At 37.8% G+C, this 24,779-nt stretch overlaps 1 protein-coding gene and 1 long non-coding RNA gene across 2 annotated transcripts in view; both read right to left on the bottom strand.

Moving 5' to 3' along the window:
* Window positions 1-443: 443 nt before the first annotated feature.
* On the bottom strand, window positions 444-14,215 carry LOC123331546. Its single transcript, XR_006548249.2, has 2 exons — window positions 11,217-14,215; window positions 444-10,265 (listed from the first exon to the last, which is right to left on the bottom strand). It is a non-coding gene; the product is annotated as an uncharacterized LOC123331546 (long non-coding RNA).
* Window positions 14,216-15,104: 889 nt separating this feature from the next.
* The window catches only part of PURG (purine rich element binding protein G), a 39,802-nt gene continuing 30,127 nt past the window's right edge, over window positions 15,105-24,779 (bottom strand). The window contains exon 3 of the mRNA XM_025278909.3: window positions 15,105-16,001. Coding sequence (XP_025134694.3) covers window positions 15,864-16,001 — 138 coding nt within the window. The 3' untranslated portion in view covers window positions 15,105-15,863. The remainder of the gene's footprint in view (window positions 16,002-24,779) is intronic.

The following is a 24,779-nucleotide window of genomic DNA, read 5'->3' as shown; positions in this document are numbered from 1 at the left end:
AGAATACTGGAGTGGGTTGCCATGCCCTCCTGCAGGGGATCTTCCCAACCCAGGGATTGAACCCACGTCTCTTACATCTCCTGCACTGGCAGGTGGGTTCTTTACCACCACCTGGGGTGCCCCTGGTGTAAGGTGGGTGACTGTCGAATGCTAAAGATTTGATTGATAAAATCTGGGAGAAGGTCTTGGAGGAGGCAAATGCTGTTGCAGATGTGACATCCAAGCATTTGAAAGCTATGGAGACAACAATGGACTCGAAGACAGCTGAGCTGTCTGATTAATGCTAAGCTGTATTGATGGCAGCAGAGGGATAATGAGGGGCTCAGAGCCATTAACAAGCAATTAATGGCTAAGTGTGAGAGCCAGAGGGTCTCTTTGGTGGCTTCCAAAGAGGCCCTTACCTCCTCCAGAATGTTGGAGGCAAAAGTTGAACAGGCCAAAAAACAAATAAAAAAAATTTAAAGCTTATTGTGCGTGTCCACAGGGCTTAGTTTTTATTTATTTATTTGGCCGTGGCAGGTCTCAGTTGGGGCACACGAGAGCTTCACTGCAGGGCGAGCTTAGTGGCCCTGTGGCATGTGGAATGTTCGTTCTCCGTCCAGGGATTGACCCCACATTCCCTGCATTGACAGGCAGATTCTAGACTACTGGGCCACCAGGGAAGTCCCCCAAAGATGAAATAAAATTGCAGAGATACCTAGATATTCGCATACTCAGCTGAGATAGATCTGCGATACCAAGATCAGAGTCGGGGAAAACCCTGGAACCCTGAAACCTGGGAGGAGAACACGTAGGTAGATCTCCCTGAGTGTGCTGAGTCTGCAGGACTACCTCCGTCCCCATTTAGGTTTGGAGAGGTGTCCTATCCTTTCCTGGGAAGAGTGAGCACTTCCATCACACCGGATGGTGCTCCAGAAACTTCTCCATCAGGGAGGAACCCAGGCTCCCCTCAGTAGCTGCTCTCACCTCCTCCTGTCTGATGACCAAGGTTCACTCCCAGCATCACTTGGGTGGTTCTGTTGCTGGCTGCCCACCGACGTGGAATAAAACATAAGGAGACAGAGTTTGGAGGAAATAGATGGCTTTAATTCTCAGCTGGCAGAAAGGGGAACATAGTAGGCTCACGCCTCAAGAACTGTGTCCCTCTTCCCCCATGAGGAGTCTAGGGGCTTCTATAAGATGAGGGCTCGAAGTCAGTAGTCGGTGATGAGGAACCAAGGTGTTACGATCTTGACTTCTTTCTCAAAGACAGTCACCCGCTGACATCATAGCCCAGTCACTGAGTCTGGCAGTTTGGGTGGCTCTGTGTCCTTCTTTCTGATACCTAACTACAAGGGGAAGGGTGTTGGAAGGGTAAACACCAGACAGATAATGTATATAGCACAGAGTCAGAGGAAAATAGGTGTGCAGCGTAGCTCCTGCAGCGTTAGAGGGCAGAAAAGCAAACTTCGTTACAGACATTCAGAGTTAGGAGTGGTTAAAGTTAAAAACAAACAAACAACGAATGTTCACTGTTTTATCTTCCTCGTTCTTAAGAATGGGAAAGAAGAAAACCTCATTCCTCTTTTTTTTAAATCCTTTTCACTGCAACAGGTACATGTTAGGAATGATTAAGATGCAAGGAGGGAATTCCCTGGTGGTCCAATGGCTAAGATTTCTTCACTCCCAATGCAGGTGGTGTGGGTTTGATCCACGTTTAGGGAACTAGATCCCATGTGCAGCATCTAATACTCAATGCAGCCATATAAATACATATTCTAAAAAAAGGAAGGAGACCCTACACCAGAAGAACTGAGAGAATTAGCTGGTATGTACCAGCAGGAGCAGAGGTGTACCCCCGGGGCTGTATTTTGAGGGTGATTGGTAAGGGGCTTAAATGTAACTTTCCCAGGACCGGGGATTCAACACGTTTGCGAGGACCCAGGGAATGGGGCAAATTCACTGCCAGGGTGGTTCTTGGAAGTTTGGGCAAAGCAATGACAGCACTCAGTGAAGTGGAAATTTCCGAGCTGCCCTCAGGAGGAAAGGATTCCACAACAGGTCCATGCTGCGGTGCCGGTGCTGCGATGCGGCTCATTGGTCCAGGGGGTCAGAGGAAGGAATACGGAAGCTGAAGGAAGTGGGTACTCCAGCCTGCACCCTGTGAAACATGCAGACTCCTGCCGCTTCGGTGACGTTTTTAGCGGGACCAACGATAAAGAGCGTGCCAGGATATCTCCTCCAAGTAAAAGGCATATGGGTACATCTTGCGTTGCCACTACATAAGGAAGCCCCGCCCACTCACGTAGCTTCTTGCGAGGTTCAGGAGACAACACACTCCACAGATGAAAATGTGGCTCTGGCCCATACACTGCTTAGATAAACGCCAGCTTTGAGAAGAGATCAGAGCAGGAAATGCTCTACGGCAGGTACAGCAGCACTGCTTGCGTGGTCCTCGGGTGAATCCGAGGCTTTGGAACAGTCAGTGTTGTAGAAAGATGCAGGGGGAAAGAGAACTCAAGCCGCCATTGGCTGCCTCAGAACTGATGTGATGGAACGGGGTGGCCATGGTAAAGAGACAACTAACCAGGGGACCCACCTCACCCTGAAGGAGGTGGATGGAGTTGGCCTACGGCACGAACATCACACCATCTAGAAGAAGGCAGCTTCACAGAATGCAGAAAGGCTTCGAAAGGCACAGGTGAAGTGCCCGCTTGAGGCAATCCTCTGCAGGCACAGCGTACAGTAGGGCCTCCCAGGTGGCGCTAGTGTTAAAGAATCTGCCTGACAATGCAGGAGACGTAAGAGACGCAGGTTCGATTCCTGGATGGGGAAGATTCCCTGGAGGAGGGCATGGCAACTCACTCCAGTATTCTTGCTTGGAGAATCCAATGGACAGAGGGCTATAGTCCATAGGGTCTGACACGACTGAAGTGACTTAGCAGCCTGGATGAGAATCAGGAGTCCTAGCCACCAGGCCAGCAAGGGCTAGAGGCTAGAAGCTATTTCCCCCTCGATCTGTGCCCCCAGGGAAAAATACACTTCTCACGGAGGCAAAAGCCGCAAATGCAGGTACGAAGTTTATTATTAGAGACACAGCACAACAAGTGGGAGAGCACACAGAGAAACAGTTTGTTTAGCTAGGACAGAAGCAAGGCAGAGATGGACACCTGGAGAGAAAGAGTGTGGGTGCCCCCCCTAGTGAAGAGGAGCACAGTAAAGAGGCAGTTAATCACTTATATAGGGCAGTTCTTCAGGTGTGTGTTTACCTTTAGCCAATTAACTGGTTTCTTTTCCCACACCTGACCTACCCCTAGGACCCTCCCCAACATGCCATGCATGCACAACTTTTTCCCAAGATCAATTCCAGCCCAGAGACCTGTGGGATCACATTTTGACCCCCCAAAATGAGGGTACGTGTGAAATGTCTTATTGCCCCAAGGATGGGACTATATGACCTTCTGAACATTTAGTCAAACAAGGTTTAGCCCCATTCTCCTCCTGCCATGACTGCTATCTTAAGGTGTCCACAGGAGACAAAGCCTACTTATCCTGTTTCAGTTGTTACTTCCATTTCAGAGAGCAAACAGGAGGCTGGCCGTAAATATCTAACCTGGAGTTCACCTACCTCCTATTTCAGGAAATGCAAACAGCAGGGCAGTTGTGAATGCTTAGCCTGGGGCCCATCTAAGTCCCTCAGAATCAAAGGCCTTCATATAGCAATTGGGCACTCAATAGGATGGACGAATCCACTAATCTTCCTGGGAAGAGGTGGAAGCAGGAAAACTGTAGGGGAGGAAGACTTTCCCTTTCTTCCCTCCTAGGGGACCAAAAAGCTGTTTGGTCATATCTGATTCTTTTCTGATCACAGCCTTGGTAATATAACCAATGTTTCCATCTGTGTCCTGTTATAATGAGATCAGATTCTTTTCAACTATGTAAACAATTATAGTGCCATAAAATTAAGAATGCTCACTAAGAGTTTTTGGATTCTGAAGAAATTGGGTCGGGAGAAAAAGATAAATATTTTTCATCTCTCTTCACAAAGGTGTATTTCCCCAAATCTCAGATTAATTAAGAGAAAAATATCCTTAAGTCTAGGAAAACAAAATATAAAATAATCAAAAAATTGCAAATAAATAAAACCATAACAATTATAATCATCCTCATTTATGCAGCCCCATGTAATTAATTCTTCTTCATCTTGATCCTCTTTTAGCAGCTTTACAAAGCCATTTGTTTCTCCATTAGAGTTCTATAAATTCTCACTGAATTCACCAGTAGGAAAATTATTAGTAATCTGTATTCTAGAGTACTTGTCCTTTTCATGAGGTTCTCTGAAGATGAAACACTTCTACAAAAATATCAGAGTAAAACAATAACTTGTGTAAATAAAAAGACTTGAACACGACCTTGGGTAAAAATCTGGTGAGAGCTCTCTCTCATTTTGATGTTGTTGATGTTGTTGATAAGCAAGTTTGGCTATTTCCGTGACATACATCTTAGGATAATAGCTAGAATTACAAGTGATGACATTATATTAGGACATATCAGATTTCTAGGAACTTCATAAAATTTCTGGAACAGTTATACACCTCTACAAGTAAAACATAAAGAAGGCTTAGTATTAACTCCGTATTTGATACTGTTTCCCTTGTAACTTAACATATAAAATAAAGCTGATTAGTTTAACCCCTCCATGTAGTTTAACATATCAAATAAAGTAAATTAGTTTAACCCCTCCTTCTCTATTTTTTTTTGTTGTTGTTGTAGTTTAATAAGGCAAGAGAGAAAATTTTTTGAGATGTTCCAGAGTCTCCTGGAAATAAATCCCAGTAGTTTGAGGTCAGAAAAACTTCATTTAGAATTTAATTGGGGGGAGGGGGAGTGTGGGAAGTTTGCTAAGATTTTTTTTTTATAAAAACCTTTTTTATAAAACCTTATAAAAAGGTTTTAAAACACTTAAATAGATGGGTTCATTGATTACTGTGAAACAATACTTTGTTACCCATTTAACCAAAGTGACAGAGACAAAAACAGAAAGTTACATGGTTGTCAAAAAGCCTTAGCTCTTTTAATGGAGAAGACTTGGTTTTAGATAATCAAAGACCTGATAAAGACAACGTGAAGCACAGTCAATTTTTTCAGTAAGACATAAAATCTTTGCTTTCCAAGCAGATTACTTAAAAGGTAAAGAAAACCTTTCTAATTTTTTAAAAATATAAATTTATTTATTTTAATTGGAGGTTAATTACAATATTGTATTGGTTTTGCCATACATCACCTTTCTAATCTTATCAAGAGCTGACCAGTGGTCCAAGAAAACGTTGAGTTTTTAGTAGATGAAAGAAAATTAAGTTTTAACTTTACATAAGCATAAGTACACTATTTAAAATCTATTGTAATAAATTTATTACATTTTTAGACAGTTTGAGTTACACGAAGTAAAACCCCCTTTCTTTCTCTCCTGCCAAGTTTTTCTATCAACTTAGTTTGTCCTTTACTTTCCTCTTTCTCATTCAGAAATAACCAGTTTGACTTTTGGGCAAATTAATTTCTTTTATCCTTACAAAAATGCACCTCCATACCTCATACCTTTCTTACGCCCAAACATCCTATTTCCTTTGCATACAGAGTTGCTTCCCTTATTATTTCTAGTATGTGCGTCAGTCGCTCAGCTATGTCTCTTTGCAGCCCATGACTATTATTAATACATCTTATCCCTTAAAACCTTAATTTCTATTGAAAACTAAGAAATAAGCAACTGTGAACTGTGCTACATAAACATTCTTTACACTAACACATTTGTGAATGCATTTCATAATTTCTAGATGCATATACTTTCTCATAGTATAATTTTTCAATGTGGAACAAGACATGTTTACTAATGAGTCCAAGTCTCTTTTGTTTGGGCTTCCCAGCTCAGTTGGTAAAGAATTTGCCTGCAATGCAGGAGACCCGGGTTCAGTTCCTGGGTTGGGAAAATCCCCTGGAGAAGGAAATGGAATCCACTGCAATATTCTTGTCTGGAAAATCCATGGACAGAGGAGCCTGGTGGGCTACAGTCCATGGGGTTGCAAGAGTCGGACACGACTTAGCGATTAAACTACCATTATGAACTTTTGTTTCTCTGTAATAGGCAACCAAAAGCAAAAATCATGTTCAACATAATTAATGCACCTGTGTTTTATCTTACCTGGACGTGATCTAGATATTCAATGAATTTCTAGCATTTAACTTAGCAAAACTACGTTATCATAGAGATTTGGGAACCTATTTCAGTAGCCATACCATAAAAAACTTATTGTTGAAAAGTTCACTTAAAATTTTTAATCCCATTTACATTTATTTAATTTACTTGTTCCCACCAATCTTCCCACTAATCAAACTTGTTCCCATCAATCAAAACAGTTTTTGATCAAACTCGTTCCCATCAATTAAAACAATTTCCCCCAGTCAAAACTTGTTCCCACCCCTAACTTCATGAGACATCAAAGCAGCTAGTCATCACCTTAAGTTATTTTTTTGCTGATAAATTTGACAACAGAGTTAATATGAACTTACTTAACTTTAGTGAACCTAGGCAGAATAAAAGTATTATATTTAATGATGATAACTGTAAATATATGTCCATTTTTATAAACCAAACAAGCTAACTTTTATTTAACAAAATTATTCTAGATCATGTGAACTTGAAAACATTTGGGTTAGTTTTTATATTTCTGAGGACATACTTAATTTATATAGCACTTGATTGTCTTTAAGCCAATTAAACAGAACTCTTCCGAAATTAATTTTGGCAATACCCTTCAGAGGTAGAAAAATATCCCACATATAAAACATATAGACAGACGCAGAGACCCTATACTTTCATTCCCAAATTTTAACTATGAATCAGGTCCAACAACATAAAACTCACTAGTTTATAAATAACAGTTGGAATATGTTAAGATTACCCACTCAGATGACTAAAGCTTTTACTATTTGTGGACAAGACTTTTAAGATTTGGATTTTCCCATGACAAATCCTGTAGTAGCTATGGACTAGAGTTTGGGAAAGATTTTATAGCAGTGTGCATATTTCAAAACCTTTTTTCCCCCTTCTGTCTCAGGTGTTTGTGTGCAATGTTTTAATTATCTCCTGGGGTGTTTATATTTCACAGACATGGTAAGATAGATGTCTTCGATGCATAGAGAAAGAATGTAAGTTTTCTTTTCTTTTCTTTTTTTCTGAGAGTTTTGGAGTCATCAGAAGTCGAGAGTAAATACTATTTAAAAATTTCCTTCTTTTCCTTATGTGCAGGACAATTGTACTTCCAATGGCCTATTTTTTTTTTTTTTTTTTGTAATATGTGCAGATGTCTGAAGGCAAAAAAGAAAGGGTCTGAGTGGACTTTGTGCTATTCTCAGAGTCGGACTTTTGTTTCTCTAAAGATTCAGTTGGCAATTCAAGGATTTTTTATTTTAACTTCTGTTTTCTCTTGCGTTCCTGCAAGCTATCTTCCTCGGTTGGGTAGCTGCCTCCATGACCATGATAACAGTTTGACTTGCCCACTCAGCCACACTATTTTGAATTTGTCTTTTTATACTTTGGAGAAAATCTCCTACTAAAGCAGAAATGAAAGATTTCTATGTTCTGGAGCCTCATGGTTTAGTGCAGTATGCCTTTGAATAGTCTATACAAAGCATTTAACAAAGACTTTTGGACGTTCTTTCTGAGCGCATAATTCAACCTTAGACCAGCTCACCTTAGCGGAGAAAGCCTCTTTTATGGCTTCTATTAGACCCTGAACCTCTAGCTGATCCATTTCCTGATAATTTGTAGGAAGGCCTGGGAGAAACTTTGGTCATCGGTCTCCTCCGTGAAAGGGCTTTTGAATGACCACTAATCTTTCTAATTCCTCTAAATTTGGTAGGATCTTCTGAAACTGGAGGTAAAAGGGCTTTATAATTTAAAAGGTCTGTCACTGTCCAACCAGGGTATATAAATTCTTGATGGTGGGGGGTCAAAGATACATCTGTAAAGGATATTGCATGGGAAGGACTGATGCTTGCAGAACCAGATTTAGAGCCTAGGAGAGCAGGAGTTGTACAAGACAGCAAAAGCAAGCCTTACTGACTTTCCCAGGTGCTTTTACTAAATTCACTTTCTGACTTTAAGCATTTACACTTGGCACCTGAATACCCTGGGTGTAAAAAGCAGGCTGAAGGGCTATCTGTAAATCTTGTAGAGAAAGGAAATTAACAGACAGCTGGGTGTTTAGGGGATTTTCTGGGGAAGATGGGGGAATTTTGAGAATTTGCTAATAGATGATGCTGGAATTTATTTTGGATGTCAACTTTGATTTTTGTTCTAAATCTAATTTCTGTTCTTTCAGCTTGTGAAGGGATTCCCTCAAGTTAGCCTTTATAGTCTTTTCTGAACTCTCTTTAATTTGGTCTTTCCATAAGTAAGATAATTGTTTAGGATGAGCACTCTCAAAATTTTTTTTTCTTTCAAATATAGCCAATTCAAAGGATTCATCAGCCTGTCATTGATGAGCAGGATCTTACAGTAATCTCCATAATGACTCAAACCAATAAGCCTTTTTATGGCTCAACCATGAACACAAGAGCCGTCCCAAAGGAGAGTGCAAAACATTCAGTCCTTGCAAGATCCAGAAAATTCATTTCCAGATTTAGCCCAAGAAATCTAAAACCTTCCTTGTCATAGGCAGTAAGATAGATGGAGCCCAAACAGGGTCTTGGGTCTCGCATGAGAATGTGAGACATCCAACCACAAAGCTGCTACTCTGTGACACTGGACAGGAACTACTGGAATGGGGCTTTTCCAGAAATAACAAGACAATGAAGGCTGAAATGACCAGGGTCCCGTCAACTACAAATTGGCACTTGCCATCTACCTCTACAAGGATTAAATCATGAACCCACTGCAGCGGCTGGTCTTCAACATCCCCCTGAAAGGAGTTGATGGTGAAGATCAGGAATAAGGCACTCTGTGCTCTGGAAAAAACCGCCAGAACCAGTCTTCAGATACATATTTTCAGGAGATGATTTTATGAGCCCAGTTCTTGCATCTCCTCATATCTAGAGAAACACTAAAATCCTTTGTGGTGACATGTGGTCCTTATGATTAGCAGTGACGTCCACAAGACTAGCAGAAACTTGTGCAAAAAAAAAAAATGTGCTTGATTGCACTTATATACTCCCTCTTCACCAATATCACATGTACAGTGACCTCCCACCACCTCTTTGGAGCAGTTTCTAAGAGCTATAGTCCTCATTTACCCCCAAATAAAACTTAACTCACAACTCTGACATTGTGCTTTTTTTTTTTTTTAAAGCTGACAGTCCCTTTGGGTCTGGGACCCCTTCTGACAAATTCCCCTTTGAGCTGGCACAACGAGAACGCTGCTTGCAACCTTGTGTCTCAGAATCCCAGTGTGTTTGGCCACCAAAGCCAAGCCAGCGCTGCACCTTCCAGCTGATGGAGACCAGAAAGTATATCCTCACTGGCCACAAAGCCAAGCTCTCAGAACAAAGAACAAAATGAAAGGAAAATCTCCTCTGGTTTTTACAGAGGTGATCCACAGCCAAGTTTGTCTAAGTAGATGCTGGTCGGATGATAACTCTGAACTCACCAGCCCGTGAGGCCGCTTTGAGTGACAGACTTACAGGACCTACACCCGTGTTCCACTCTGTGGTTTTCTTCCTTACGACAAACGACACAAAAGAGAGAAAAGAAAACAGTGACCATCTCTGGGGAGGAAAGGGATCCATAGAAAACAGGTGTACTCATCACAAATCTCTACCAGAGTTGCTGTACCCAAGTAACCAGTTCACATGAGTATTTTCTCCTGCTCATCTTAATTTAAGAAAACGAAAAGGACTCTCACATGCTCACTTCCAACACATCCTTAGGCACAGATCCAGGAGACTGATGTGGTAAGAATTCTTACCTTCTGCCGGCATTTTTCAGAGGTCCCAGGATCTCTCAGTAGGCCCTGAGCAAATACAACCAGACTGTGAGGGTCCCACGGTGGACACCAAAACTTGCTGTTGTTCAGTCGCGTCCACCTGTTCGCGACCCCATGGACTGTAGCACACCAGGCTTCCCTGTCCTTCAGTATCTCCCGGAGTTTGCTCAAGCTCGTCCATTGAGTGGGTGATGCCATCCAACCATTTCATCCTGTCTTCCCCTTCTCCTGCCCTCAGTCTTTCTCAGGATCAGGGTCTTTAGGGGAAGAAAAATTTTCCCTTCTTCCCTTCCAGGTTCTTTGACTGGTCTGATAATTAAATTGACACAGGACAGATTAGCAGGGGAAAAAAAATGAACTGAATTTCATACATTTCAGAGTCCATAAAAATAGAAGACTCCAAAAAGTGACCAAAGCAGGCAAGTTTTATACCTTTTAAACAAAAGGTTTTTTTTTTTTTTATTGATTTTTATGATAAATCGACTGAACAAAGGGGTTTGTACTTGGGGTAGAACACTACTGAAGAAGTGACAAGATATACAGCCTTTTGTGCCTTGAATACCCTACTCTGATGATAAAGATGCCTGCTACCGTCTTGGTGCAGAGAGTAACTTCACATGAGATTGATTTCTTACTTTCAGGGGACAAAGGAGGATCAGAATGTCCTTTGTGTGCTGGCTGTTTTTTAAGTAACTTAAATTCAAAATAATTCATATGCCCAAATGGTACATTTCGGGGTGATATACTCTGCTCTTTTTCATCATTACTGCCAGGGACCCACTGGGGAGTTTGCCTCCCTGTCCTCATAGCTCTGGACTCTGCAGAGTTGGAGGCTGTCCTCTCCAAATGAGGCACCTTCTTGCCAAGAAACACAGCTAGGAGCCATTGAATTACAATGTAACTACAAGTTACAGCTGCTGTAGCCTGCACCCTGGATTCCTTTTGCTAAGGAACCAGCAGGTTGGAAGAGTTGCCATCTGAGGAGGGATAATTGATCAGTAGGAGATGGTGCTGCTTTAAACAAGGGGGCAAGGAAGGAGGAATTGTGTAAGGAACCTACATGATTCACTCCAGCCACCTCTGGGTACTCCCTTGCCCAGCTGTATCTGCTCTCAAAGGTCTGTAGCAACCACAACCTGAGAACCTGCTGCTGGGTTTGATCTCAGGGCCACAACTGGAACGCATCCTGTTCCTCCTTCATCATCCATTCTAAATTACCGCTCACCCCTGCTCTTACCTTGGCAGGAATCAGTGGCTTACCTGGTGGTATGATTCAAACCTTCACTCCCAAGTGGTCTGATCTCTTGGTAATCATACCTTTCTGGGGTGATGGCTCTGATGAGCTGATGTGATTATTTCCCTTTTCTTGGCAGGTTTGTATCACGGAGTCCATCATAAGATGATGCTATTCATTAATATTACTCATTTCCTTTCTATCAGATTTTATACTTGTCAAGAAACATTGTTACCAAATTTTAGAAGTAGATTTTCCTGCCCGGCGCAATGGTGTAAGCCTGGAGTCCCAGCTACTCAGGAGGCTGAGGCGGGAGGATCACTTGAGCCTAGGAGTTATCGGCTGTAGTGAGCAATGCCGAGCGGGTGTCCGCACTAAGTTGGGCATCAATATGGTGACCTCCAGGGAGTGGGGGTCCTCCAGGTTGCCTAGGCAGGGTGAACTTGCCCAGGTCCGAAAGGGAGCAGGTCAAAACTCTGGTGCTGATCAGTAGTGGGATCACACCTGTGAATAGCCCGGCTCTCCAGCCTGGGCAACAGCGAGACCCCGTCTCAGAAAAAAAAAAAAAAAAAGAATAAAGTAGATTATCCTATTGAGAATTGCCAACCAGTTGATACAGGTATTCTAATCTATCTAGCATTTATTTCCTTCCTTTAAATAATCATTTTTAAAATTATAAAAATATTTGATCATCACAAAATAATTTTAAAAGTATAAAAGCAAAATTTGAAGTCCACTTCTTGTGCAGTTTCCTTTCAATCCTACTCCATCGAAGCAACACTATTTTCTGTTGTAAATTGTTTTCTCCTTTGGATATTGATGCTCACGGTATGATTTTAATGATCTTGTTTGAAAGGAATCTCTTGTGTATTTACCCAGAATGAACTAACAAGACTGAATTTTTAAACACACAAAACTGAGGGCCAACTCTTTCATGCAGAGTCGTTTTTAATTTTCACAAGCCAATCTTTCATTAAGTCTTTTATGATGGCAAACACTATGCTTTGCAAAAAGTGTAAACTTCAGTTACCACTTAGAATATGAGAGATTGTTTAGGGAGAGTATGTGTAGTGCTGTGCTTACTGCATTTTAATTTTTATTTACTCATATGAACTGTGACTTTTTTTTCTAATTACTTGGATTAAAAAAATTTTTTTTTTAACTTTTTATTTTGTGTTGAGGTTTAGCCAATTAACAATGTTATGATAGTTTCAGGTGAACAGAGAAAGGACTCAGTCATACATAAACGTGTATCCATTCTCCCTACTCATTTGTTTTTGTGTTAACTTTCCCCCTTATTTTCTAGAAGTCTTCCCCAAGAATAAAGTAGGGGGTAAGAAAAGTAACTGTAGTTTCAGTGGGAACTCAGTATGCACTTACTTCAGTAGTTTTAAAAATAATGTGAAGACAAGCTTGAAATAATTTAGGTTATAGATTGACTTTAAAAAAAAGAAGGTCAGAGAATCCCCTGGAAGTCCAGTTGTTAGGACTCTATACTTCCAGTGCAGGTAAGCATGGGTTTGTTTGATCCCTCGTCAGGGAACTAGGATCCCACACACACACACAAAACACTAAAAAGCTAAGAAGAAGGTCAATATTATTAACATTGGATATTTTCAAACTCAAAGAAATTCTTAATGAGAAAAACCAGTTCCCTAAGATGAGTGAGGTTAGGCTGTTAGTGTACACTAAATTTAGCTTTAAAGATGTTCCTCAGTGGAAAACATTTGGATCTTTATTTAAGTTTTCATTCAAGAATTTACAAATGGCACTTGAGCTTAAGATCTCAAAGGGAAATTATTGTTTAGGGAACAAAAAATGCAACTTAATACAATAAGGTTGATAAAACCGTAGAGGCAAATATAATTTTGTACCTTTTAAAAACCTTCAATGATGTTTTCACTCAATGAGGGAGGGACTACTTTATTTTCATAAGCAACTAAACTTACAAAGTATAGTCATTGTATTACTTTTTAGTTATAAAAGGCAGGTGAGATTTTAAAAGTAATTTCATACTAAAAAAGTTGATAAAATTTAAGAGAATAATTTTTTAGGTAGGACAGACAAACTATGATCAACTTTAATTTTAAATATGGTTGACCATAGGAATAAAAATTAGAGATCTTTCCATGTAGATTAAAAAGTAGATTGTTTTTTCCAAAATCAACTTATTTATTCTCTTATCCTTTCATAAAATTAGAATTTTCTTTCAATTTACAGGCAAAATATTATCACAGAAATAAAAATACTCTAAAACATTCATAGATCTTTCTCTTCTTGATGAAAGAAAACCTGGAACTATTTTGTAGTACATTTATTAGTTGCCAGTTTTCAAGAGATGAAGTCCTGTAAAGGTAGTTATAAAAATCTACAGTAGAACTGTCTCTAGGGAGAGCCTGTGATTTAGTACATATTGCATTTGTTCAAAATAGTCATGGACATGGGCCTTCCCTGGTGTCTCAGTAGTAAAGAATCCTCCTGCCAATGCAAGAGGCCTGGGTTCGGTCTCTGGGTCAGGAAGATCCTCTGAAGGAGGGCATGGCAACCCACTCCCGTATCCTTGCCTGGAGAATCCCATGGACAGAGGAGCCTAGCAGGGTACATCCATGGGGTCGCACAGAGTTGGACACAACTTATCAACTAACCAACAACCACCAAATCATGGACACGCAAACCCAGTGTTCACATGGGCTCTGTTCTCTAAACTTCATTTTCTGACATTAGAAGTTAGACAGGATTTAATAACTATTTGAAGCAAAATAACTGTAGCTTATACTTTTCATGTAGTAAAGAGCCATAGTAGTATGGGAATGTCATTTCAGTCATGGACCCATTGGATTAGGTTAATAGGTTTGATCATCTTCTATTTGAGATCAATGATTGTTGCTTGAGGAGCTTTATAGATTTAGCTGGATCTTTTCATTTATTTATTTAAAATTAGTTTATTTATTTTAATTGGAGGCTAATTACAATATTGTAGTAGTTTTTGCCATACATTGACATGAATCAGCCATGGGTGTACATGTGTTCCCCATCCTGAACCCCCCCTCCCACCTTCCTCCCCTGTGGTACATATACACAATGGAATATTACCCAGCTATTAAAAAGAATGCATTTGAATCAGTTCTAATGAGGTGGATGAAACTGGAGCCTATTACACAGAGTGAAGTAAGTCAGAAAGAAAAACACCAATACAGTATATTAATGCACATATATAGATGTTTTCTTTTTAAATTTAAGGTTATCCTTGAGTCAGGAAAAATACCAAGCTCAGCATACAAATTCACACTTTGCCATAATATTGAATTTATCTCTAGTTGAAGAGAGACAGCCCTCTGCCATCATAAAGAAAGGGAAGCAACTTCATTTGTCCTAATGCTGTGATTCTTAGTGCAAATACTAAAGTTAAAAATCCAGTGAACCCCCTGCATGGAGTTATTTATTATGCCATTCTGGCATGTGATATTGGCTTTGTTTTGGAAAGTTCCAATTTGATTTTTTTTTTTTGGTCCTATTTCATACTCATGGGGAGGAACTTTAAATATCATTTAGGAATGGTCTTTACAATGTCTTTGAGTTGTACTAAAGATTTTGAAGGCCTACTTGCTTCCATGTAAATGTTATCTCATGGACCAGGTGATAAAATTTTATTAATAAAATATTAAAATAGATACTCAGAACAGTTGTGTTCTTCTCAACTTACTTTTTCCATATTTGATCAATCTAAGTTTTATAGCTCTGATCTAAACTTGATTTTAGAAGCCAGCCCAACTGGATTTAAATTCTTGAAGATACCATAGATTTGGGGGCAGAAATAACATAGTACACACTTCTAGTAAGATCTACTTTGGGTTGATATGAGGGCTCAGGAGAACTAATCTGCTTTCTGAAAAATAACCGAGAATCCAAACTAATCACACATATAAACCAGTTTATTAGATTGTCAGTGATACTTTGAGACAAATTCAAGTTATTTTTATTGTACTTTATATAAACAGAGGAAGGGAGGAAAGTTTTAAATTTCAAGCTTTGTTCAGCATGTGTGCAGTTAGCATCCACAGAAGCACCATCGGATATGGAAGAATTAGCACCACAGAATTTTCGGACCTAACTGTTGACATGCATCACTGAAAAATTTGGAACATGAAAACTGAAGGAGTACGTGGTATGGTCTATTAGAAACAATACAAGGCAATTTATGACTCATTTTCATACGGTACAATACAATCACCAATCAATGAGAACCTTTTAAGTACAATAAAGGACAAGAAACACTTTGTACCCTGTTAACACTAAAGCAGTTACAGATTTAAAAACATGTTTTCTTGGAAGAGGCGGTGGGTTGAAATGATCCCTCCTCCTCAATTTTTAAATTCAGAGTTATATAGTTACATGATCTCTTAAGAAAGTATTTTCAAATCTTTATCTCTCTACCAATACCGACAATTTTTTTTTTTTTGAAAACAGAAAGGTTTGATGAATTAAGACAAAACAACAAACAAACAAAATAGAGTCTAGAAGTACTCCAGTGTGGTGGAAGATATTCCACATCAGATCGGTTTGAAAAGGATGCCAATGGTGCTGACACTTGTCTTTCCTTTCGTGGAGGAATGTCAAGTATGGAAGCCTCGCATTCACGATGAACTTCGGTTCATTTCTTTCACCGAATGCCTTTATTCTGGAGTGTAACATGAGAGATTTATTCTGTATTCCTCTACTGTTTTTGTAGTGTCATGGGGCTGTTCCTTTGGCTGGATTTGACAACAGTGAAAAGGGTTGATATTCTCTCTGGATTTAGGGTAATTTGTGAGCTAAAGAAAAAATATTAATTTAAATTTAGCACAGGTGAACTTTTAAAGGGATTTTTCACTATTTTCACAGTACAAACCCATAACGAATATCATTGAAAACCTTTCTGTTAGAAAACATGTAACAAACCCTCAATTTTAAGTCTAGGCCAATTCTGGCGTATTTGAAGGTACTGTATAAGAAATGTGCAATAAGAATAGATACAGGTATATTCAGATCTCAATGCATTGGTGCCAAGGAAAAAATATTTTTACTCACCAAGAGAAGAATATACCTTGAAACATCTATGCAGACACATGAATCAATCATATATCTGCCCAACTTCTAATTCTGGAATAGTGATAACAGGGTCATTTAGGAAAAAAAGTACTCAATTACAGTACGGCAGCAATTTTATGTTGTATATATTTAACAGCAAAAACATCTTTGAAAATAGAATCAGTACTATACGGTAAGTTTACAATTCACCATTTCTATACTTGTAATACATGCATTTGTTTTCCCAGTTTTTAAAAATCTCACTAGGACCAACATCTTTCTGAACAACAATCTAACATGAAACAAAAACCTTCTAAGGAAAATATTTAGCATCACAGAGACTTGAGAAAAGTCTGTTACTCAGCATCACAAAATACTCGATAGATCTACATTTAAGATTTTCATGCCATGACATTAACACACCTTTGGGTTAATATATCTTATTTAGAAAAAAACAAAACAAAACGAAGAAACAAACCAAAGAACTGACATGGAATTTATCTTTAGTCTCTTCTTGGTAAGAGTAGACTTCTAATAAACGTGACTCCTTTCTGTACCATGTAATGATGATTGCATCTGTGAAGCAGCATTTACATGTAGTAAAACGTTTAAGACTAGTGACAGGAAAATGGCCACGACAGAGAAAGAATTAAAAATAAGTAGAATTATGGAAAAATGTTTTTTTTCTTAAGTGAACTGCCCTCAAACTAAACAAACAAAAAACACAAAGTCTGTTTACTTTGAAATATTCTTGTGTTGAAAAACATATTTGGATACAAGTTAGTCTATCCTTACAAATATCAGAGAAATGTAAGGTATACCTTGAGAAAAAAATTTAGCTTTTGAAAAAAAAAAAATCCTGTTTTTTTTTTTTTTTTTCTGTTGAATCAAATCTATTGTTTAAACCAAGTATTAATTTTCTGAAGAGGAAGCAAGTATACACGGCAGCACATCCACATTACCGATTTAAAGCTGGTAATTCACCAGGCATGGTTGATTTGAGCATAGAAGCAACACTGATTTCTTAATGTGTTAGGGTTACATGAAAAAAAAAAAACAAACTCAACTAAAAATTGAGTAATGACAGGCTGGCTTAATATTTTGATTGCCCTTATCTTTGATCAACATTTCAAAACAAGGTAGTGCCGATTAAAAATAAGATTAAAAAATAAAAGCTGTCTAAAAATTGCTCAATGAAAAAGCCTTCAAATTTTACAACATTTTAACCTCAAATGACTGTAGACTAACTCAGACTAACAGTTTTGCCATTATCACAGACACTTTTGTTACACTTTTTTCCTGTAGTGTTCATTGGTTGTATTATGTAATGCAATTTTGTTACATTAAAATAGTTTGAATTATTATATTTTATTATAAGAAGCTTTAGAAAAACACATAAGTAGGATAAATTTATAAAAGGATAAAGAATATTTTATGGGATTTTAGACAAGTTCTATACAGACATATAGCTAGTTCAAGGTAATAAAGTGCCTTCATTTCCAGGTAATTACTTTTTCATTAAAATATTTTAAGGCTTTACAAGAAACAATGTTATCAGAAGTTTGATAGCATATGGGGTTATGCTATTAATTAGCATTCTTTCATAGTTTTCATTTCATTTAATCTTTTGATCCATATTAGGTAATTTTTAATAATTAGCAGCTTAAAATGATAAAATTTGAATTGCAAATTCTGAATTCATTTTGTGAGGAAAAAGAAAGATGTATAATTTCTAAATGCTGTGATTTGAACATAAGATTCACATGTTTCTTGTGACTGATCCGTTTATGTCATAATATATAACGGCCAACGCCCCCCAAAATTCAACAGAACACTTCATTTCATGGCAAACAGGGCCATGACTTCATTCATTCATATATTCTGTTGTCTGTACATTTAAAATGATTGTGCAGCCTTAAATGAAAAAGGCCACAGAAAATCTAAGATAATATCTTCAAATACAGGCACAATTAATATTTTTTATTGCAATAGCTTATGCATAATCTATATTGATGCCAATACCTAATGTTAAAGCATTTATATTTGTTTTCATTTTGCTTCTAATACCAACAGATGTATCAGGATGAAATACTGGTAAGCTAATTGAAGTACATACAATAGCCATAATCATACCGAATTCTATTTCTTCTTGTCATTTTTCTTTGGAGGATATGGGGGTATTTTAAACACAGCTCTGTCCTTAGTTCTCTTGGCAGCTCCAGAGTTTAAGATAAATTATGTCTATATGGACATCAACTACTTGATTTTGCTGTAATGAATTATAATGTTTAAATATTCTTTTCAGGCATTTAGTTATTTTTATCAGAAAATTGCTAAAGTCAGGCACCAGATTAAAGAGCCATGATATCTAAAACGCTTTCTTAATTACCACTGTATTAATTTCAAATGTTCCTTAAAGATTTTTGAGATTAGATGTTAAGAGGAAAGGTAAACTGCATTGCAAAGAATGGTTTAAGTTAATGTTCCATACAATTATAAAAACAGGAACTACCAGTAGGACCAAAGTGCTAGTTTTAAAATTGAGTTTGGTTTCTAATTTAAAGCCTAGTAAGAGTCATTCCTGGGAATTAAAAAAGAAATTACAATGGCATAAACATTTATAATTGCACATTCCTTTACCAAAGTGCCACAAGTTACCAAAACATTTTAAAAATGTACATGATGCTACTTTTCAAAATCTAAGTATATATAAATTTACCTTTATTTTTAATAGTATAGTACAGACAAACAGCACAAATATAAGCAGGAAGATGAATTATAACTTTCTAAAAACAGTATAGTGTATTTAAAAAAAATAACTATTAAGAACTTTTGTCATTATGAAGATTCAAACCCAAAGTATAGCCAAAGCATTTCCATAAAATCTGAAAACATCATGAGAGTTTATGTAGGCAAATTTTAGTCACACCCTGTCACGCAATGCAGAGACATTAAGTGCTTTTTTTTAACAGTTTTTTTTTTAATTTGACTACATATTATACTTACTTTCTTCAAATGTTGAAGGGACAATATATGCAATAACTGAGCTTTGGAGACAGTACTAAACATAAGGTTTCTAGCCTTAAGTGTTCGTTCCTATTAAGCACAGCAAAAAAGGTTTGATGCATGGGTTATTAATTTTCATGCTTCTATCTCTTTATTCTAAATAGAAATGTAGAGAGGTCATATAAGGAGGACAAAAGGTCATTAGAGACCAAAGCACAAACATATGGAACAAACGTGGTGGAACCTCTCCATATGATTAAATTTGGTGAATTGGGGGAAGACAATAAAATAAATGATTTCTTTACCATGTAATAATTATACTAATATATATTTTAAAATAAATGTCCCCCCACATAATATTAGAGTTTTAATAGTTTTGTAGTTTGAACGTGATGACATTAAACTAAGGAGGTATCTCTTTATAAATTGTGACAAAAAAAATTGTATTGTTCAAAGGAGAGAACATGGGATTGTGATTGTCAGTGACAGCCCCTTGTTTTTTGTTAGGCTGCAGGTTAAACACTGTGGTGGAGAGTCTCATTTAATTAGGGTGAAAATGCTGGGAAAATCATACAATAACTTATGTTACAATGAGGATTAGTTCACAGTCATGGAATATTAAATGACTAGCAAAAAAGGACCCCTTCCTTTTTCTACAGTTTGAGAATCTCCCTTGGATGTAAAAATGACCACATAAAAGCATATGAAAGAAGTGCCCAATTCAATAAGTTCTTTATCTTCTGAGGATATAGAATGGGATACAAATTGAGATTTGTATCCTCTGAGAAATCCTCTGAGAAAAGTAACAAACTTTAAAATCAAGTAAAATCAGAAAGGATCAATCATGATAAATCACTGATAATGACTCTTTCCAACCCAACATACAATAGGTAAGTCAGAGAAACAACAAATTTCTTTCCTATATAATTTAAAGGACATTCTTGTAGTTTTTGAGTATGAAGATACAATCTCTTATTGGTAAGTAATAGTCTTGAGAGTGGTGGCATTTAAAAATTACTAGAGAAATACTTCAAATAATGGAAATGCATAATATTTCTAATAGAAATTGTAGATGTGTGGAAATTCCACACTATGTATGATAATCCAACTATATATTACCTCATGTAATACCCAGTATAAGATTCCACAATCTTTTTTTGCTGACACACACAGATTTTTTTTTTTCTTGATTTTGCAAAAACAGTTGTATTTACCTAATTTAGCTTTTCCCGGGAAGCAGTGCTGTTGTGGTGACGTAAGTACTGAAAATACCTATGAGAACCATTCCTACCATATAATTTAATCTTGCTTTCTATTTCTGCTGTATTTTCTACTTAGTATTTCAATATCATTCAGCTGTTGTATAGCACTTTTCATTTCCAAATGCCTTACAAATGATTAGAACAGTCACTTCTCACTGCATTCCTATGAGGAAAGGGAAGTTCATAAACTGCTTGAGCAGTGGTGGAACTACTCAGACCTTAGGTATCTGCTCCAAGCCAAAAGCAGTTGTCCAATTCTATGTATCTATACCATACGATCCCTGGGGTCAAAGGCAAGAGCTCCTCTGCTTTACAGACCTAGCAGCCTGTTTGGGTCATGCTGTATGCAAAACAAATATTTGTTGACTTAATGAAGGAGAAATGAGATTGAAAAAAAAAACAGAAGAAAGAACCTCGACCCCACGCCCAACTGAAATGGTGCGTTTGCCCACTCTTGCTTCTCTGCTACCAGAGGGTCGGTAGTGTTACGCGACTTAAGTGATAGGGTGGTATTACTCACTCACGATGGCAAACCCATGTTGTATATGCTCACCAGAATATCAATGACACAGCTGTTATTACAACCACTCCTAAAACTTTGAATTAATCACCTTGCCTTTTGCCAAACATTTAAATGAGAGGTTGTACTTTCAGGCACAGTAGACTATTCTTTTCCCAAGCTAATTCAGGCACAAAACAATCAAGGAAGTAATCCTTCCAGGTGCAATCATTATCTTGAATATGGAGACTAACCGAAGGGAGTGGAAAGACAGCTATAGAGACTGAGCGAAAGGAACCGGGGACTACTGGTATTTCAGTGTTTCGGAAATAAGTGCAGGAAAGTTAATATCCTTGAGAAGATAGAGATTTTAGTGAGCTAGGTGAATGGTGAGATTCAACTAGATGATGTCAGTCTTTTCCAGCTCTAAAATTCTATGTTGTGCTGTGCTTCCTTCTCTGATATGATGGGAATGTGTATGGTAACCAAAATAAATTTTATTTTTAAGAAAAAAGAATAAACTTTGTAACGTTTAATATCCTGGATCTCGTGAACAACTGAGTACTAAGTTTTTTCTTTTTCTTTTCTAGGCCTTGTTGACTGAAAAAAAAAAAAAAAGCGCACAATGTGAGAGTTGTGAGTATAGTTTTATTTGGGGCAAAATGAGGACCGCAGCCAGGGAGACAGCACCTCAGAGAGCTCTGAGAAACTGCCCCAGAGAGGCAGGGTGGAAGGCCAGTATATTGGTGATTTTGCAGAAGGGGAATATATGCATCAAGCACATATTTTTTCCAAAGGTTTCTGCTAGTCTCAAGACGGTCAGTGCCAGTCCCAGGGAGCCGACATCACCATGAAGGACTTTAGTGCTTTTCTGTATATGAGGAGATACAAGAACTGGGCTCATACACCATTCTCCTGAAACTATCTTACTGTCTGTAGACCTGTTCTGGCAGTTTCTCCCAGAGCACGGAATGCCTCATTCCTGATCTCCACCCGGAACTCCTTTTGGAGGATGCTGAAGGTCAGTAGTTGGCAGTGGCTCATGATTTGATCCTTGTAGAGGCAGATGGCAAGTGCCAATTTGTAGGTGACAGCCTTCTTTTGCAATGTGCCATGTCAAGCCTTTTCAATCCTAAATAAATCTACTTAAATTATGGCAACCTACTGTGGATATTATAATACTTCGTATTATCAGCAAAATTGGCAGCTAAGAGCTTGCTCCTACATCCATAACTTTACATGAATGTCTCTGAATAGGTCTTACCCACTAAGTGCGACTCATGACCTCATGTTCAATTTCAAGGAGAGAAAGGTGAAATTGTTTTTTGTAAAAATGAAGACTTTTGGTTTTAAATCACAAATGATAATCATACTGAGTATGAATCTCTAAGCTGCTGTACATGTTAATAAAAACAGCACTATACAATAGCTAGATTAATTAATTTGACAGAGAAGCAAAAACATTATTTATCCAAAATTAGGAAGCAAAAATCTAATTTTTATTAGCCAGAACATAAATACATGGGTGGAGGAAAGATGATTTACTATGAACTTTAATTTCTGCTAAGCTAGGACTTCCAAAACTCTTTAAACTGTACTCACTGGGAAATCAGGCATACAATTTTTTATTTCACAACCTAAGACCACTTTACACTTTGAACGTTAAAATCATGTCCTCACACATACCAAAATGGGAACCAGGGCTATATCCTCACTTCTCCACGTGGCAACAAACATATTGACAGTTAATTAAAATTAATTACTACAACCAAAAAAATGGTGAACTGCTTAGAGAATTCATGCATACTGGTCAAAAGTGGTTAACCATCTTCATAGTGTAGAACATATATCTTTGAAGCTGAGTATGATAGCACTTTGAATCCTCCTTATGGGTTAAATTACAGTAATAAGATTCTTTTGGTAATTTAAATGTAACTGCCTTTTTATGAGAAATAAGACTTGGGCCAAATTCTACATTAAAGTAGGTCATGTTAAAGGGGAGTTTCATTTCAGTATTTCTGGAATAATCAGAATGAAATATGAATGTGGTAAAATAATTTAGGAACCGTAAGGAGAAAAATAGCTATCAGAGACAAGAAGGAAAGTATGTGTATTTAGTGGCAGGCAGAAAGGCAAAGGAAATGAGAAAATAAGTAGATGAGAGGGATTCAGAGACTGGGAATAGATGAAATGTTATTAATACTCTCTCAGTGATCTGGCAAAATATTTCCTTTGAGTGTCTTTTTCCATAGAACTGATGCAACACTGTAGTACCATATGGTTTCTCTTCCCCTTGCTGAATAGTTGTATAAACTATTATTGAAAACGACCTCCTAGCTTGCCATAAAGTTAAGAGAGCGCCCGTTGGGGGTGCTCTTGGTATGACTGTGTTCTGCAACCTCTTTGTGGTTCTGCTGCTCCCCATTTTAGAATCTTAAGGGTGGACATGGCATGGATAGGAAAGGACTAAGCCAAAGGCCAGCTCAAGCCTCTCCTTTCTTTAGTTACATCTGAATTCAGACTCCTCTATGGCAAGAATAGGATTCTCTTAAAAAAGACAGCAGCAGATCTGTTGGTACACAATTGGCTATGCCACACCAGAATCACAGTATTATCTTTGCTTAAATATATTGCTGCTCCCCAGAATCTCAATGACTCTTTGCTTAAAATGGTAAAATTTAGGAATTTCCTAAATGTTTCCCTGGCGGTCCAGCAGTTAAGACTCCACGCTTCCAATACAGGGGACACAGGTTTGATCCTTGGTGGGGGAACTAAGATCCCACATGCTAAGCGACCAAAAAACAAAAAAATCTCTATGCCAGAGGTGATAGTTATACAACTCTCTAAATATACCAAAGATAACAGAATTGTGCAAGTAAAGCAAGTGAATTGTATGGTATGTAAATTATAATTCAAAAAATTAAAAAACAAATAAAATGGCAAAATGTTGGTAAATTTAATTAGAACTTTCAGAAGAACAAAAAACGCAATCCGGATGTTGCTTTCATTGTATCCATTCTCCTTTCATTACATAAAATATGGACCCATGTGAGTTTCCAGTAATAAAACTGAGTTCATAAGGTTTACAGTATATAATTTTAAAAGTGTGTACAAGCAACTGAGGTATCACCATACTGATAAACAATGAAAGCATTCCTTCCTGCATGTTTTGATAATAGAGATATATAGAGATATCATAAGAAGTGTCTCCTAGCCTGGAATTATTTTTCACATTACTTTCTGAGCTCAAAACAGAGCTATAAAGTAAAAAAAAAAAAAAAAAGCAGTAACGGTTCACTGGCTATTGAATTGTTGAACTGCACAAGCCCATTACCTCTGCTTTTAATAGAACAATAGCATAATTCAGGGTCTCTCAAAAGAGTACGAATATAACTAAGATATAGGAGAGTTGCCTGAATGTTAGGAGCACTATCATTTAATATTAATATTAGCAGATATTTTGTCCCCTCCATCCTTACTACAGGGTTGCTGCCATGATTCAGTTAAGATACTCAGAAAAGATCTGCTTATTTTTTGCCTGTTTAAAAAAAGAATCATTAGCAATAAAAAGGAAATATAAATTCAACAACAGGGATGGTCAAGAAACTACTAGACTGAGTGAAGGAAGTCAAACAAAAAATACTTGTCAACTTATATGAAATTCCAGAATAGATGAAAGTGACTTATGGGGTGAGAAATCAGACTGGTGACTGCTTCTGGAAGTCAGGATGGGGGGACGGTACGTGTGGTGACTG

The sequence above is a fragment of the Bubalus bubalis genome, chromosome 1 (genome assembly GCF_019923935.1).
Source record: "Bubalus bubalis isolate 160015118507 breed Murrah chromosome 1, NDDB_SH_1, whole genome shotgun sequence".
Taxonomy (NCBI): Eukaryota; Metazoa; Chordata; class Mammalia; order Artiodactyla; family Bovidae; genus Bubalus; species Bubalus bubalis.
Note: the sequence above shows the minus strand (reverse complement) of the source record. Positions and strands in the feature narration are given on the sequence as shown.